Consider the following 15,338-nt stretch of genomic DNA (forward strand, 5'->3'; position numbering starts at 1 on the left):
AGGACTACCTAGTTCTCTCTTTTTAAACATAAAGTTAATTTTAACTCAAAGTTAGGCAATATACTGCAGTTTGACTGCACAGGTAGTACAGCTTGTCCATTATTTTTGAATGCCTGGTGCTTTAAAAGATTATAATGGCAGTTTGGCAACAAGATCTGTTGCCGCAGAAGAAGTTAGACAGTCACACAAATATACTTAGTGCAGGTCACCCAATATCATTACAAGGGAAACAACCTATGAGGAGGAGGAAGGAATAAGAAAAAGGAGGATGATCAAATGAGTGAAACATTCAGCTAGAATTCAGAATTCTTTGGGGCATACAAGCCTACAACCATGCTTAGGCACCAGGTATTAAGTGGGAATGTCTCTACTGCTGGTACCTCCAGTGCTGGAATTTCAGGCAGATAGCAACTGTAGCATTGAAAACAAATTTCTGACCTGAAAAGCAAAGTATTAATAGAAGATGGCACATGACCAATTCACTTCCATAGATTCAGATGCATTGTTCACCTCGTGTAAAGTGTCACATTTATTTTTAAGTTTGTGCTGCAATTTTAGAATTGGTTTATTCCACAAACACTGAAAAGGCCTACATTGCCACTGATGGACAGGAGGGCTGGAAAATTAGGCACAGATTTTATTTTTTAGTTTTATTTTATAATACGAAACTGGGCCACTAAAAGCTATGTAACTGAAGCTCGAGTGCGTGCATTGTAAGGCCCCTGCAGTCTTTTACAACTTTTCAGCATGCCGCTGTTGTGAACTGGGTTTGCACTCTGCCAGCAGAGCAGCTCTGACCCATGGAGAGCACTCCTTCAGATCAACACTGCCTCAGGCTTTACTGCTTTCTCCAAGAAGTCTTACATTTCAGGCATCAAGTTGAATTTCTTCTGGAGATGATTAACCCAAACCCATGACAGATTTTTTCCAAGATATCCAACTCCTTATGTTTATTTTATCCTGGCTCTTTTTGGATGTACTGGACACAAGTAACCTACTCATTTTACATGTTAAAGGGCTGGTGGAGAGCCATTAATTCCTTAAAATGAGAAAATATTTCAATGCGAGAGTTATGTTGTGTGAGCTCACGCTAGATAATAAGAAACAAAGCTGAAGAACTATTATTTTAAGAGACAGACTCCCTTCCACACAACAGCCTTTTAAATGTATTTTCATCACATCTCAAGATCGATCTTACAGGTTTTGGAAATATATTATTTAGTCATTTTCACCAGCGTAGAAATGTAATGCAATGCTATTTTCATTACATGGTATGTGAAGCCAGGGAGAGATTAAATTATTATATTTTTACTAAAGATACAGCAAGTTATTTGTTAGAACTATAGAGTAGTTAATTTTAGAACATTGTTATTAATGCTTTTAAGGCCAGATAAAAATCGAAGGAAGACTTAATTTAGAAATTGGATGTTTATAATGTGTGATTACTTGGAACCAATGTCTTTTATAATTTTTTAATGAAAATGGTTAAGTTTTTAAAGTTGAAAACAGTTAATACCCATGACAATTAGCTACCCTTCATACTATTCTTATCTACCCTTTGAATGATAAACATCCTGTTATAATGAAATCTTATAGGGTTCAACACACCAGAAAAGATTACTAAAATGTCCCATTCTCTGACATTTTATCAAAACCCACCCAGAGATGATTCAGAGACTAGTGACTAGAGAGTCACTAGTAAATTTGACCCAACATAAATGTTATTTACTCATGATAGCTACTTATTTTTCAATGCATACTTTCAATATCATACACAATGCTGAAAAATTGGGTATATTAAACATGTATGTAAAATTTCTTCTGAAGGTGCTTGCTTAGCCAAAAATCCTGAAATCACCAGGCCTCTGGCCTACCAGAGAAAAGGAATTTAAAGAGAAAGTAGCAGTCTTAAGTCTCGGTTAACAGGAGTATAAGTTAGACTAGCAATAATAAATATAACAATACTTTGCACTTATGCAATGCTTTTCTGCTGAGAATGTAAAGGAGCTTTACAAATGTGAGTTATAAGAAAGATGACAAGCAGACATATTCTAGAAAGTTTACCCAATATAATATCATACATTATCTGTGTTATAGTCAGGTTAAAAAAGTCTAATCATCATGGTCAAATAATAAACCATACTCTCATCATCCTTTGGTGAAACACTGGCTCAATTAAGTCAACAGAAATCCTGAAATTAACAGAAATCAATGGGCCCAGAATTTCACTTTTAGTACCTGGATTTTCAATCCTGTGTTATAATTACAAGAAAAACGACAATTCTATTTTTCCTTATGCTAGTTGAAAGCAACTCATTTTTTATTTGTAATATAAACAGGAATTAATACATTTAATTGAAAGCGGTGTGATACAAGCATAATTACCTTTAAAAATATTTATGACAATCTGTTCTTAGTACTATACCAAGTATTATTCTGATTATTAAAAGCTTATTATTATGCTTATGATGCTTTTCAGAGCTAAGTGCTCAGTGATCATGTAGGCTAGGTACAGACAGTCAAAAAAACCAAGGCTGAATCGATTCACTCTTTGTAGGTTAATCTAAAATGCACAGATTAAATTGAGAGACAAATGAACAGTCATTATCCTTTGATTCAGGAAGTGCAGCCACATGCCTGCAGTGGCTCAGGCCAGAAGCCAGGGAGCGCTAAAGCACGGCTGTCTGCTCACTTCCTCTTCCTGCTGCCCCTGAGGTCTCTGGGATTTGCAGTCCAGAATTACAGCAGCAGGGCTCTGCAGGCTTGCTCATCACTTCTTCCTACTTGCAGGTGCCTCTGGGATTTGTAATCCAGAGCTGCAGCCAGCAGTAAATTTGAGTGGGGGAAGGAGGGCTTGAACGCCCTCCCTGACCCCAGCTGGGGTTTGCCTGAGGGGAGGGCAGTCCTTCCCTTTGTAGACTGGGCCACATCCCTAGCCACCCCATTGTCAGCCAGCCCTCACTGCTCCACCTAGGGAGCAGAGGTGCAGGGCCAATCCTGCTCTCTAGAGTAGATAGCACAGCCCAGTCTAGGGCTGTAAAACATGCTGGGATGCTTGGGGGGACTGTGATTTAACTTGAACCAGGAAGGAGTCTGTTACAGAAGTTTCATAAACTGGTTTGACCCAAATCAGTTAAGTCTGATATTATATTCAACCAGGTTTATCTTAAACCTGTTTCAGCCCTTTTGAAACTGGTTTATGTGCACAGAGCTTCTGTTCTGTTACAGGTTTAAACCAGTTTCTGATCACTTAACTGGTTGTGTAACTTCTGTCCCTAGCCATAATGATAGAGGAGGTAGTTTTATTAATTAGAAGCTAAAGATTATAAGACATTGCCAAACTATAAACAACATATCCTAACTACATAAAGCAATACAAGTGTTTAATTTATTGATACTGAACACAGGGAACACCTGGGAGTGAAGACATCTTAACCAGTTCATTTTCACTGACTTAAAGATTAAGTATACATGCTTCCTCTCTGACATGTATATGTGACCATGATGGATGCATTTTATATGCTGAGAGGTCATTGATTATGAATAAAATTGTTCCAAGGCTCATATTATAGTTCCTAAAATTTTGAGACATTGCATAAGGAATGGATCCAGCCTCTGCAGATTTTAACTGATTTCAGACGGAAGTGAGATTTTACTGATTTAACTAATCCACTAAATTTTTTTCCATTGGTATTGTCTGAAACACAGCTTTCTATCATAGGTAAGAGAGGTGATGTACAAGACCCATTAAAACCATAAAGGTAAGTGCGCTGCAGTTGACACCTTCGATGTGAAAAACTTCAAAAGCTTGTATTCAAGATGATGGGCCAGATACTGGTGTTCCCACACCTACTTTGTGTTGTTGTGGTAGATTAAAGTAATCATTTAAAGTGAAATTACCATCTGGAAATTTACCTTGAATAAGTGGACTTGCTGGATGGCACAGAGCTTGCAAAATGTCTCTCTGATGCATTTAGGTATACGAGTGATAGGATTTTCTCAAGGGGAATAGGGGGAAGAGCAGAAAGACAGAGAGAGAGAATGAGAATGAGAATGTGTGTGTGTGTGTTATGAAATATGCTTTCAGTTCCCAGATGCCAGAACCACCTGTTGGGTCAAAAAGGCCCTGATTATGCTGTATTAATATCAAAAGCTGGACTGGACTCAGACAGCTCCCAGATAAAAATCCCACAAAAACTATGTTAGAACAGAGTTTGAATATTTCACCTGACTTCAACAGTAATTGGATCAGGCTCTAAACTTCCCAATAGTAGCTGAACCCAGGCAAAGCTACAGAATGTTATGTAATCTACACGTAATTCCTTGATATGCCATAGTTATGTAGTTAAGATTTTACATGCTATTTATTAAGCAACAGCATGTCTATTTGAACACCAATTAGTTGTCAGCAATTAGAGGGGTTTTGTTATCTCAGCTTATTCAGAATAATTTTGATGCATGCAATTGTCACATTATACAAATACAATATATAAGGTGCATCAAAATTATTGTGAAGCTGAGGTTACAAAACCCATGTAACCGCTGACTTCTACGGTAACTGGTATGCAGTTAAAGATATTGGTCTTAAAGAAAACCAAGGACATTGGGTATTAGAGCTGCCAAGCTATCCTCATTCTCTCATTCTGTTTAGATGCTGCTTCAGATATACCACATAACATTCTGACACCCTTGAATTATCCAGGACCAAAAGATGAATTAGGACAAATAGTCATTTTTAACTTAGAACCAATTTGTTTTAATTACTGTAATTAGGTGTAGTTAGACTTTTTTTCTGGAAAAAGTCCTAGCTTTCATTTACTGTAGTCTTACCTTTCAACTTTCCATCAGTCCTTTGAAACATAAAAATAATAAAATCATATTATCAGAGAATGAGCCATCGAGTATATTTGAGAGTTTTGGGGTGGGGAGGATAAACCAAATCTATCACTTATGGGCAGAATATAAAAATATACATGTGATAATAATTGTTTAAACAAGATATAAATGTATTGCATGTATAGGAACCAGATAAAAGTCCACTTATTTCTATACAGTGTTTTTCCCCATTAGGTCTATTTTAAATATTTTAATCCCTGTTCTTTTAGTTGTATCAAGATTCAGAGATGCACCATAAATTTGAACAACTTAATTCCTGTAGATACTCACTACTGTGATGTGTTCCAGTTTAAAAAGCTAAAACTGTTCTAATTGTTTTACTTCCTAGGGCATCCCCTTTCAAAAGTAGTGATCCCCTTATTTAACAGATAACATATGTGTGTTTCTATTGATGTTACAGTTTCTCCTCCCCATTCCCACTTTAAAGAAATAGAGTAGGAATATTTAGAATTCAAAATCTTTCTCTAAAATCTCCTTTAGTGGGCCCTGCTTGAATGGTGCTAGGATTCAAATCTTCTACCCAAGAAAGCAGACAGTGGAAGGAAAGGATTTGAATGACTGAAGTAGATTCCAGTCAATCCACTGATGAGTTTGTCATTTCTCCTCGTCTAAGGTATGGAGTCTACAGTACTTTCTGACAAAAAGTAGGAACAGTTCCAGGAAGATCTTCTTAAGGCAGATGTAATGGCTCCTTGCCAGGAAAGGGGATGGTCCAGAAGAAGAGGTATGAGAAATGGTAGCCCTGCTCTTTTGCAGGATATGGGGAAAGTGACTCTGGTCACAAGAGGTGTTCATTTCTAGCAGGGGAAATTTTGTCTTGGTGGCCAACAGCTGAGCAGAGGAGTCTCCTGGTAAACCCTCCTGCATGCTCCTTAGATTGGTAACCTCAGCAGGGAGCAGTGGGTGGCTGCTCCAGTCTACAGGAGGGTTGGGATCAGCTGCCTCCCACACCTCCTCCAGCCTGGGGTGACCTTGGTCTGGACAAGACACAGGAGCCTTTCTCCACTGCTTGACTCCTCCTGGGATTGGGAGGCAAGCAGCAGCATCCCCAGACTAGAGTGACCCTGGTCTCAGGAAGGCATGTGGAGGAATTCCCCATTGCTCAACTCCTTTTGATCTCCAGGACAAGTCAAGTGGAGGGAAAGTAAACAGATTCCCAGAAGAAACTCTCCCAGGAGTGACCTCTACTGGTCAGAAATGGATTATTTTTCTTCTGGGACTGCTGTTTTTGTTCTGGAATATACAGTGTGAATACCTGTATGCTCATGATTTCCATCAGGAGAGATGTAATTCTCTTGACAGAAATGTAACACTTGTACATGGCCCTGGTCTGCATTGCTCAATTAATTCCTCATTCTTGTTCTGTGATTTGATTAAAATAGAGCAGACAAAGCTCCAAAATCTGCCCGACGGTATCTCAGCTAAGCAAGTGGTTGTTCTCTAGTACATTCTTTATCTGAATTCACACTCCAACATGATGCCTTGTGACCAGTCCACCTGAAACAGCACTGGCTACACCAAAGACAGTGTCCAGCCTGTCTATAGAAGCAAGCAGCATGGCAACCTTATCAGTCTAGTCAGGACTGCTTTGAAGCAGAACATGTCACAACAGCATGGAAGCACCTTCGGGCTAGGGACAGAAATTACACATACATGTGTTTAAGTGATGAGAAACTGGTTTAAATCTGTAACAGAACAGATATTCAGTGCACATAAACCAGTTTGAGAATGGCTGAAATCAGTTTGAGATAAACCTGGTTGAATGTAATATCAGACTTAACTGATTTGGCTCAAACTGGTTTATGCCATGTCTGTCCCAGACCTCTTGCTGGTTTAAGGTAAACCAGAAGCCCCCAGAACCCTGGCATGCTCTCCGGGCTGGGTGGGGCTCTCTGCTCCACAGCAGGGCTGGCCCCTCCCCTCTGCTCCCTGCCTGGAGCATAGACTATGGGCTGCTTCCCTCCTCGCCTCACCACTCCCTGCTAAGCAGGAATTCCCCCCTCCCCTCTGCCTTGCTGAGGAGGTGTCTGTGTATTAGCTAGCAGGCCACATACTGGCCATAGTCTGTGCTGAATCAACAGGCAGAATCAACAAGTAGCTGGTAATGTCCCTCTGTTGTTTTCTAAATTGGGAGATAAACACTATTATCAGTTCCCTGCTGGGCTAATCACAGCATCCTGTTGCCACACCCCCCTCAACTTCATGCTGTGGAAGGAAGGGATGGCTGCTCTAGCGCCCCCCAGCTTCTATCCTGAGCCACTGCAGGCATGTGCCTGCATTTCTGGGATGTCTGTCCAGTTACAAAACTGATACAGTCTAGCCAGGTTAAACTAACCTGCAAAGAGTGAATCAATTCAGGCTCAGGCATTTTGAATGTCTGTCCCTAGCCTTGAGGGTTTACTGAACCAAGTACCCACACAATAGCTGACCATAGGAATATAGTTGTTTCTTGAATAGACTGTGAAAGAAGTTCAGGAGTACCCTCACTTCAGTGTGTGCCTCATTGTCTTCCCAGTTGCTACCATTTCTTTTCTTAATCTCTTTAAGAAAGAGAATGTCTTAAACTCTTTAAGCAAGAGAATGCACACCCCAACTTCTCAGAGCAAAAGAAACAAAAACCAACCAGGAATAAGTAAAGACAAAAACAGGAAGATGGTAGCCTGCTAAAATTGCAGACTGCAGGTATATGTGGCTCTTTGTAATGTCCACCTGTCAAGTACAAGTTCTGATTTTTTTGTACATTCAGTAACAGCTGGAACAGCATTTTTACCTAGCAAGAGAGGGCAAGAGTCAAACTGGCCACTGAACCAGAGTTTCTAAATGGAATATTACTAATGACGAAAATTTTCCTAGCAAATTATAGAGTTGAAGAAGCCAATTTATGAGCCATTTTATAACCAATATGTAATCTGAGCCAATTTGAAGCCAATTTATAGAGTTGAAGAAGCCATTTTTTGAGTGAAAACATTCAGGTGCTTATAACTTTCAGAAGGGCTCACCAACTCTGCCTCCACTGAAATCAAGGGCAGTTTTACCAGGAACTTCACTAGCAGCAGAACTGGACTATTAGTAGGTGCCCTTAAAAATCCCATCCTATGGGTTATCCTTTCTTCTAAAATTTCTGTTGGTCCTTCACAACCTTAAGGTGAATTATTTAGAGTTTTTCAAGAAAATATTTTGAGTTTACATAAGCATGGATAGAAAATGCCTTTTCCCTCTACCATAAGTTAAATTGATAACTCTCTCTTGAGTTCGTTTCTTCTTTAAAAATGTCTGTGGTTTTTAGGAAAGAATAATGAGCTTGAAAGAGAGTGACTGGGAAATAAAAAAAATGTGTTGAAATTACTTATAGGACTTTATCTATATTATGTTTTCAATGCCCTTGTAATTTATACCTCTGTTCACTGCTTTGTTGTTTGTGAAAGCATTTCTATATTAAATCTGTAGTAGCTGGTACCATATAATTCCAACTCCAATCCTAAAGTAATAAGTAGCTCTACATTTGGTGAATGGCTTTTAACCTTTCTTCCCCATGTATATTATCAAACCTGAGTTGCTTAAGTTAATTCTTCTAACTACTTATGGCCTGATCCAAAGGTCCATGGAAAACAAGTTGATGGAAGAAAAAACCCCCAAAATATTGATTTGAGTAAGATTTGGGCTGGGCCTATGGCACACATTATGAATTAATCACTACAAAACAGGTATTAAAGATTTTCATCACTGTAATTAAAGTTGGGCGAGTGCATTAAGCTATTACCTCATTTTATTTCTCAATGTTTTTTGTAACTCAACTAAGGCTGCATAAAAGACATTACAAAATATACGTATCTAAATATATACAGATAAAGTGGAATTCTTGTTCTTACCTTCAAAGTAACCGACTTCTCCAGGCTGTGTCTTCCTTGGTGGTTTCACAGGGGGATGTTTATTTTCATTGTTTTTGAACAACGCCAGGCGCACAGCTGGGTCTAGACGACAAGAACAAGTTAAAATCAAAGGTCAGATCTGGCTCAGTCATTCCTGGAAGCAGTTATTCACCTTTTAGCCATTCAATAAAGAAATATAATCTCTTGTTCAGGTTTTATATTAACAAAAAATTACACCCTTTCTAACATAAAATAAATACAATACATATACCAGGAGGAAGCCATCCTGACTAATTTTGTATACAAAAAAAATTCTAAATCAGCTCCCTGTGGAAAAATAAAAGTACATTTTAAAGGATACACATTAGAAATATTCCAAATACTACTTTGAAGGATCAGTTTTCAAGCATAAATACTAAATCAATAACTACAACCCCAAATGCCTAGAATTTAATCCATTGTTCCTGGCAGGCCAAATAAATGAATTTCCACCTGATCACAATGGAAATAAAAAGTATTTCTATTATATGAGGCAAAACTTGAGGAATCAGTGTCCTTTACCTATATCCTCTGGGACAAAATATAAATAGTTTCTAGAAGATTGTGGACTTATGCCTGTAACTACCAGTTTTGGGTAGTTCCATAACTGTCATGAAAAAAATACTTTTTAGAATGCAATAGATACAAAGAGTAGAATAACCTACAATCTAAAAGTAAACCAATTAGGAGGCCCAACATAAGACAGTCATACAGAAGAAAAGAGAATGTTGTGGCTTACTAATGATGGAAAGAGAAAAGAGGTTGCTTGGGTCCATGGAGGAATTTAAACAACACGGTGTATGCTGGGAGATGAAGGAAAAAATTCACATGTCCAGGGTAGCATTAAATAACTCAAAGTAAGGTTTGCGAAAAGGAGATAAAGAGCACACAAACTGGAAAAAGGAATACAGAGAAACCCCACCAGAGATATAATGAGGGGCAAAAATGATGTAGGGCCTTTTAGGTGAGTATGAGAAACTTGAACATGACTCAGTAATAGACAAGGAGATGAAGGAAGAACCAGGGAAAGCAGTCATATGGTTAGACAAGGGCAAACAAACAGAAAAACATGGGATGGAAAGCAATGAAGACAGAAAAGAACTGATAAAAGTGAGGAGTACATTAACATGTGGGATTGTCTTTTAAGCATTTTCATGTCATTAAAAAGGAAAAGCAATAAAACTTAGCAAGAATTTAAATATGGAAGGAAAAGGAACAAGATAAACCTAAGGTTACATTAGGGATATGGACAGGCAATCAAATTATATCAAGATTAAAAGGTGGGGGAGAGAAGGTGATGGGGCCTGCCTACATACCAGCTGCTCTACAGCAACCACTGTGTCCATTCCTATCCTGTGGTAAGCAGAAGCTGAAGTACAATAACTATATTTCATTCGGCAAGAAAAGCCTTGGTTTAGCTTCTGCTTACCGTAAGCTAGAAGCAGAAGTACAAAATAGTTACAGAAAAGTAGTACAATTTGAGCATGTCTACACGTTGCCCTATGGCGACATGTGATCGCCAGCTATGTCGCCATAATGGTGTGCTCCTTGGGTATAGTGTGCTGCTGCGGCGACATAGCTGTGAAATTTACTCATGCGCTGCATGCACGGCACAGTATCTGCTTATACTGCGCCGTGCTTTAGTCCTTTAAAAAAGGACTAAAGCACGGCGCTGTACCAACATAGCCGTATGGCGATGTGTAGACGCGCCCTTTGTTTATCTATCTATACGATACCCTAAGATAGCCTTTGCTGAAGTAGGTTATTGCCAACAAAATTTCATGCTTCTCTGAACCAGTTAGTCTTTAAGAAGCCACCCTGCCTTAGCTTTCACACTAAGACTGAAAGTTTGGTACAAAAGGAAAGTGAAGCTGTCAATTCAGTTAGAAGAGGAAGAGTATTAGAAAGAAGACCGGTGCCCTCTGACAGAGTGAGTTTATTAGACTAACAATTCCTGTTTCTCCATTATAAGTTTGCCAGCCCGTGGGAAAGCTTGGATGCAGAGATTGCAACTTCTTAGTCAGCGAGGGTTATCAGGGCTTCATTGAAGCAGCAACAAGGGAGGTAGTGGGGTTTTTTTGCAAGGAGTAGAGGGTGGAGGAGGGGGCTAGAGCTATGAAGGCTGAGAATCTTACTCCTTTTTAAGTAAAGGTGGTTTTTCCACTGAGTTCAATGTCAACAAGAATCAGACTTTAAATTAGAAAGTTGAAGTAAGATCTCTTTTGGCAGCCTCATCATGCCAGGTTAAAGAACTGGAATAGCATAAACAGGCACCTAAAGCTACAGTTCTGCCAAAAAAACATTCCTTTGAGGTAGGTACTCCAAACAAAGCCATCAAAGCTACCCTTTAAGGATTTATTAGCCAGCCACGGAATAGAAGATAAACTGCAGGTGGGCTTCAGGAAAAAAATCTGTCAGCCATAAGTTAGGATACAATTAACATTCTACAGGTTTCCCTCAATTTATGCGGGTTCGATTTATGCGAATTCACTGTTATGTGATGACCCTTTTGTACCTAAAATGTGTTATATGTGAGGTAAATTTGCATATATGCGATCATCATAGGCCTGGAGAATGCCACATAAATTGAATTTGCATAAAGTGAACATACTTTATAATGTAAGAAATAGGGATAGGTTCTTGTGTCGGCTGCTCCAGCAAGGGCTAGGATGAGTGCGGACAAGTGGAGCCCCAGGCAGTGTGAGGCACGGCACTCACCCCAGCTGCAGCGGCCCTGGGAGCTGCTGGCACCAGCTGCCTGCAACCACTGGGCTGTACTGTGTCCTGAACACCCTGGGGCTCTGCCTTTCCCCACTCACCTCAGCTCCTGCTGCAGCTGTCCCGGGAGTGGCCAGTGCCAGCTCCCTGTAGCCGCTGGGCTGTACCATGCCCTGGTGCATGCAGCTGGTGCTGACAGCTCCCAGGGCTGCTGCAGTCCAGGCTGGGGTAGAGACAGACAGAGTTCTGGGAAGAGCCTGGAGCCACTACTGGCCTGAGCCTGCAGGGGCTGCCATCCCCAGCCTGCGCTCATCCTGAGCCTGCACCACCTGGGGCTCCACTTGTCTGCACTCACCTCAGCCTGTGCTGGAGCAGCCCCGGGAACAGCTGACATGGGAACCTATCCCTATTTCTTACATTATAGAGTAGGTTCGCTTTATGTGAATTTGATTTATGTGGCGTTCTCCAGGCATATAGGCTACCCTAAGCACAGCTTTGATCTCTGCTCTCTACATCAGCCTCCTGTAAAGTACCAACTTTAGGATCTTATTTTCAAGGAGCGCAATAGCATATGCCCAAAAGATTGTCTAAAGCTCCAGAATGAAGACTGCTGTAGACAAGTCCATTTCTATGGACAAATGCATCTGTCTAGAATAAAGGGAAGATAGTCAATGACAAGAGATAGATAAATGAACTCTTATAGGGACTAAGAACCATCACAAACCTTTCAGCCTTCTGCTCCAAGTGCAAGGTGCATTTCTTTGATGCACCATAAATATATACTAACAAGTCTTAACAAGTCTGAAACAAACACTTACTAACAAAAAACATCCCACTATGTACAGTTCTCCCCCCTGGAAAAGGATGAAAACAAGCAACATGTGACAGACATTTGTCACATCTATTAATCTACTAATGGGAGAACTGATATAAAACCATGGTTTAACAACTTCAGTGTAATATACAAACATGGGATTCATCATACATCACTTGAGAGAATAATGCAGTACCATCATTCATAGGGCAGCCTCCAAAAGTATGCTATATCTTCGGTCATCAGGGTGATCTCAGTTATGGCAAGGAACTCTGAGGCCCTAGATCAACCCAAGAATGGGAAGATTTAGGGTGCAGATAGAAGTTACATTTGTCACCTGATCAGTCCCTTGAAAGTGCTAGACAGCTGTGCCCTTACAGAACCACTTTAAAAGTGTGCTTGCAGAGTGCTTTAAAAGCACCCAATTGTGCTACAAATTAACACTCATTATGTGAGGGTTCAGATGAAGGGGCACCAAAGTGGAGCACCTTCATTAACTTCTGATCTTGTGGCTGGGCTGATGCATCCCAGCCCCACCCCTGGTGCTGTCTGCACGATGGGAGTGGGGTAGAAGGGAGGCAAGGGAGCCTGGGTTGGAGTTTGCCCAGCTTGTACTGGAGTGGGGGTAGGTGGATTGGAACTTCTTCTCTGCCCCCAAGGTTCCAATCCACCCACCCCTACTCCAGCACAGTATGGGCAAACCCCAGCCTGAGCTTCCTCCTCTCCCTTCTCCCCTCCTCCCATCATGCAGACAGCAAAGGAGCTAGAGATGGGGAAGAAGGTGTTAGGGTAGCTTGTCACATTTAGCTTTATTTACACCTGCTTGAGTGGTGAATTACAGTATTATTTGAACGTTTCTTTTGCATTTTGTATCTGCACTGTCAGCTATAGCCTTGAGCTTGCTCTCACAGGAAGCTTATGTTCTAGCATTATCAACATAGGTATGTAGAATGTGAGCCTTGTTAGTACCTCAAATTAACTGAACATTGTAATAACCAACTGAATCAGAGGGATGAAATGATTGGATATGTTAATGAAAGGTGATAAGAGGAAACCAACTGGACAGTGCCCAACTGCAGAACCCTTGGGATTTCCAATTTTGGTGGACAGACCAAATTAGAAGTGTAGGACATGCCCAAATTAAAACACTGGTAAAAGACCAAATTAAGATGTGTGCATGTGATGGAACAAAGGAATATGTTGACAGGATAAGAACATGAACAGTATGGTGATCATAGGGAAACCAATCAATGGTACCCAGAAATAAGGAGTCATCAGAGGAGTGAAATTAAAGAAAAAGCATAAAAGGGAACAACAAGGAAGTTGGGTGTGTGTTGCCGTTTATCCAACAACATCTGGATTGGGGCCAGCCAAAAGATCATCAGAAGACTTCCCACAGACAGCCATCCTTCACTTGCTGTAACTGACTGGCCATCTTTTTGGTGAGTGGAGTAACATCTGGGACTGGGTAAGACCGTTGGACTAAGTGTTTTTCTCTCTATATATATAGAAATTATCAAGCTAACATTTAATGTATTAATAAAAGTTAGATTTTAGTTAAGTTGACTGGTTGTGTTGCACATTTTGGGTTTACCCTGGGTTGATTATGCTTTAGCAATCCTTTAGCACCATAGGTGCGGTAACAGTGGGAAAGGGACATGCAGCTCCTCAGCTGGATTGGCTCCAAAGTGGAACTCAATCCCCTATCCTCATGACCCAACAGCAAACTTCTGTTGGGTTGCAGGGGTTGGTCTAATTTATGGTGCTTTCTGTGAAGCGCCATGAGTTAGACCAGGGAGCTGCATGTCTGTCAGTCCCCTTAATGTCACATTGCCCTACCTTGCCAACACTTGGGCTGAGTATTCCATCTTCTGACTTTCTCTTGCGATTAGATCTATTCACTCAAATGGGAAATTTTCAAATTATCAAGGAAACTGGATCACATGTATTGGAGAACCAGGCTGGCTAACTGTAGATATTAGGAATTACCCTGATTCAGACAGGCCCAGTAATTTATTTTGACATATCTTTACTAAAGCCTGTGGTCATGGCATCCTGGTGATCCTGGTATACAAGTCTGTGACTAAACATCTAAAATGCATTTATACATAGTCATAGTACTTGTTACAACACACTAGAGCAGGGGTGGCCAACCAGAGCCACGTGCGGCTCTTCAGAAGTTAATATGCGTCTCCTTGAATCTTTGCACAAATGGAAGCTGTTCACTGTGTGCTTGTGCAAAGATTGTAGGATATGCATATTAATTTTTGAAGAGCCGCATGTGGCTCTGGAGCTGCAGGTTGGCCATCCCTGCACTAGAGGGTTGTTGTGCATTTATTACTGTAACTCAATAGAAATACTTAAAATGTACATAAGTTATATAGATATAATTATTTTAAAATATTATCCTGTATTACTTTAGTTGACAAAGAAAGCTACATGAAATTGAAAAAAAAAAGTTTTAAACCATGGCATAAAATTCATAGCCATCTATTCTATTGTTGTGTAATGAGATATCTCATTAAATAAAGTACCATAACATAGGGAGAAAGGTAGAAAAGAATATTTTGAATCCCAAATCTAAAAATGCAATAAAAAGGACATCTTAACAAGTGACTTCAGAATGATTCCAAATATAGTAACTTTCTTAAAAAGATGAAAGATCAAATGCCATTAGAAACTGACAAAAGAAAATATGCAATTTCTAATTATTTTCAGCTTATTTATAAGTTATACTGTGTCCTGGGTCTGTTAAAATTAGCCAAACTGGCTTCATCTAGAAATTTTAGACACAGTACCTTTTCCTTATCAAGTCTGCCTACTTACCGCTGCATCAAAATGTCAAATATCCAGAAAATAGACATAGAATATAGGCATAAAAGGCATAAAATAGATAGAATAGATGCATAATAGAATAGATGCATAAATAGATAGAATAAATAGATAATAGATAAAATATTATATAATATAAATATAATAGATATAAATATTATATAATAGTT

The 15,338-nt window shown here is 39.8% G+C and overlaps 1 protein-coding gene across 1 annotated transcript in view; it reads right to left on the reverse strand.

The window, feature by feature from the left end:
- The window catches only part of LOC102380854 (leucine-rich repeat and IQ domain-containing protein 1-like), a gene marked incomplete at its 5' end in the record, with an annotated part of 91,902 nt that overhangs the window by 56,939 nt on the left and 19,625 nt on the right, over positions 1 to 15,338 (reverse strand). The window contains one exon of the mRNA XM_014526088.1: positions 8,766 to 8,867. Within this exon, the coding sequence (XP_014381574.1) occupies positions 8,766 to 8,867 (102 nt within the window). The remainder of the gene's footprint in view (positions 1 to 8,765; positions 8,868 to 15,338) is intronic.

This window comes from Alligator sinensis, unplaced genomic scaffold (genome assembly GCF_000455745.1).
Source record: "Alligator sinensis unplaced genomic scaffold, ASM45574v1 scaffold1042_1, whole genome shotgun sequence".
NCBI lineage: Eukaryota > Metazoa > Chordata > Crocodylia > Alligatoridae > Alligator > Alligator sinensis.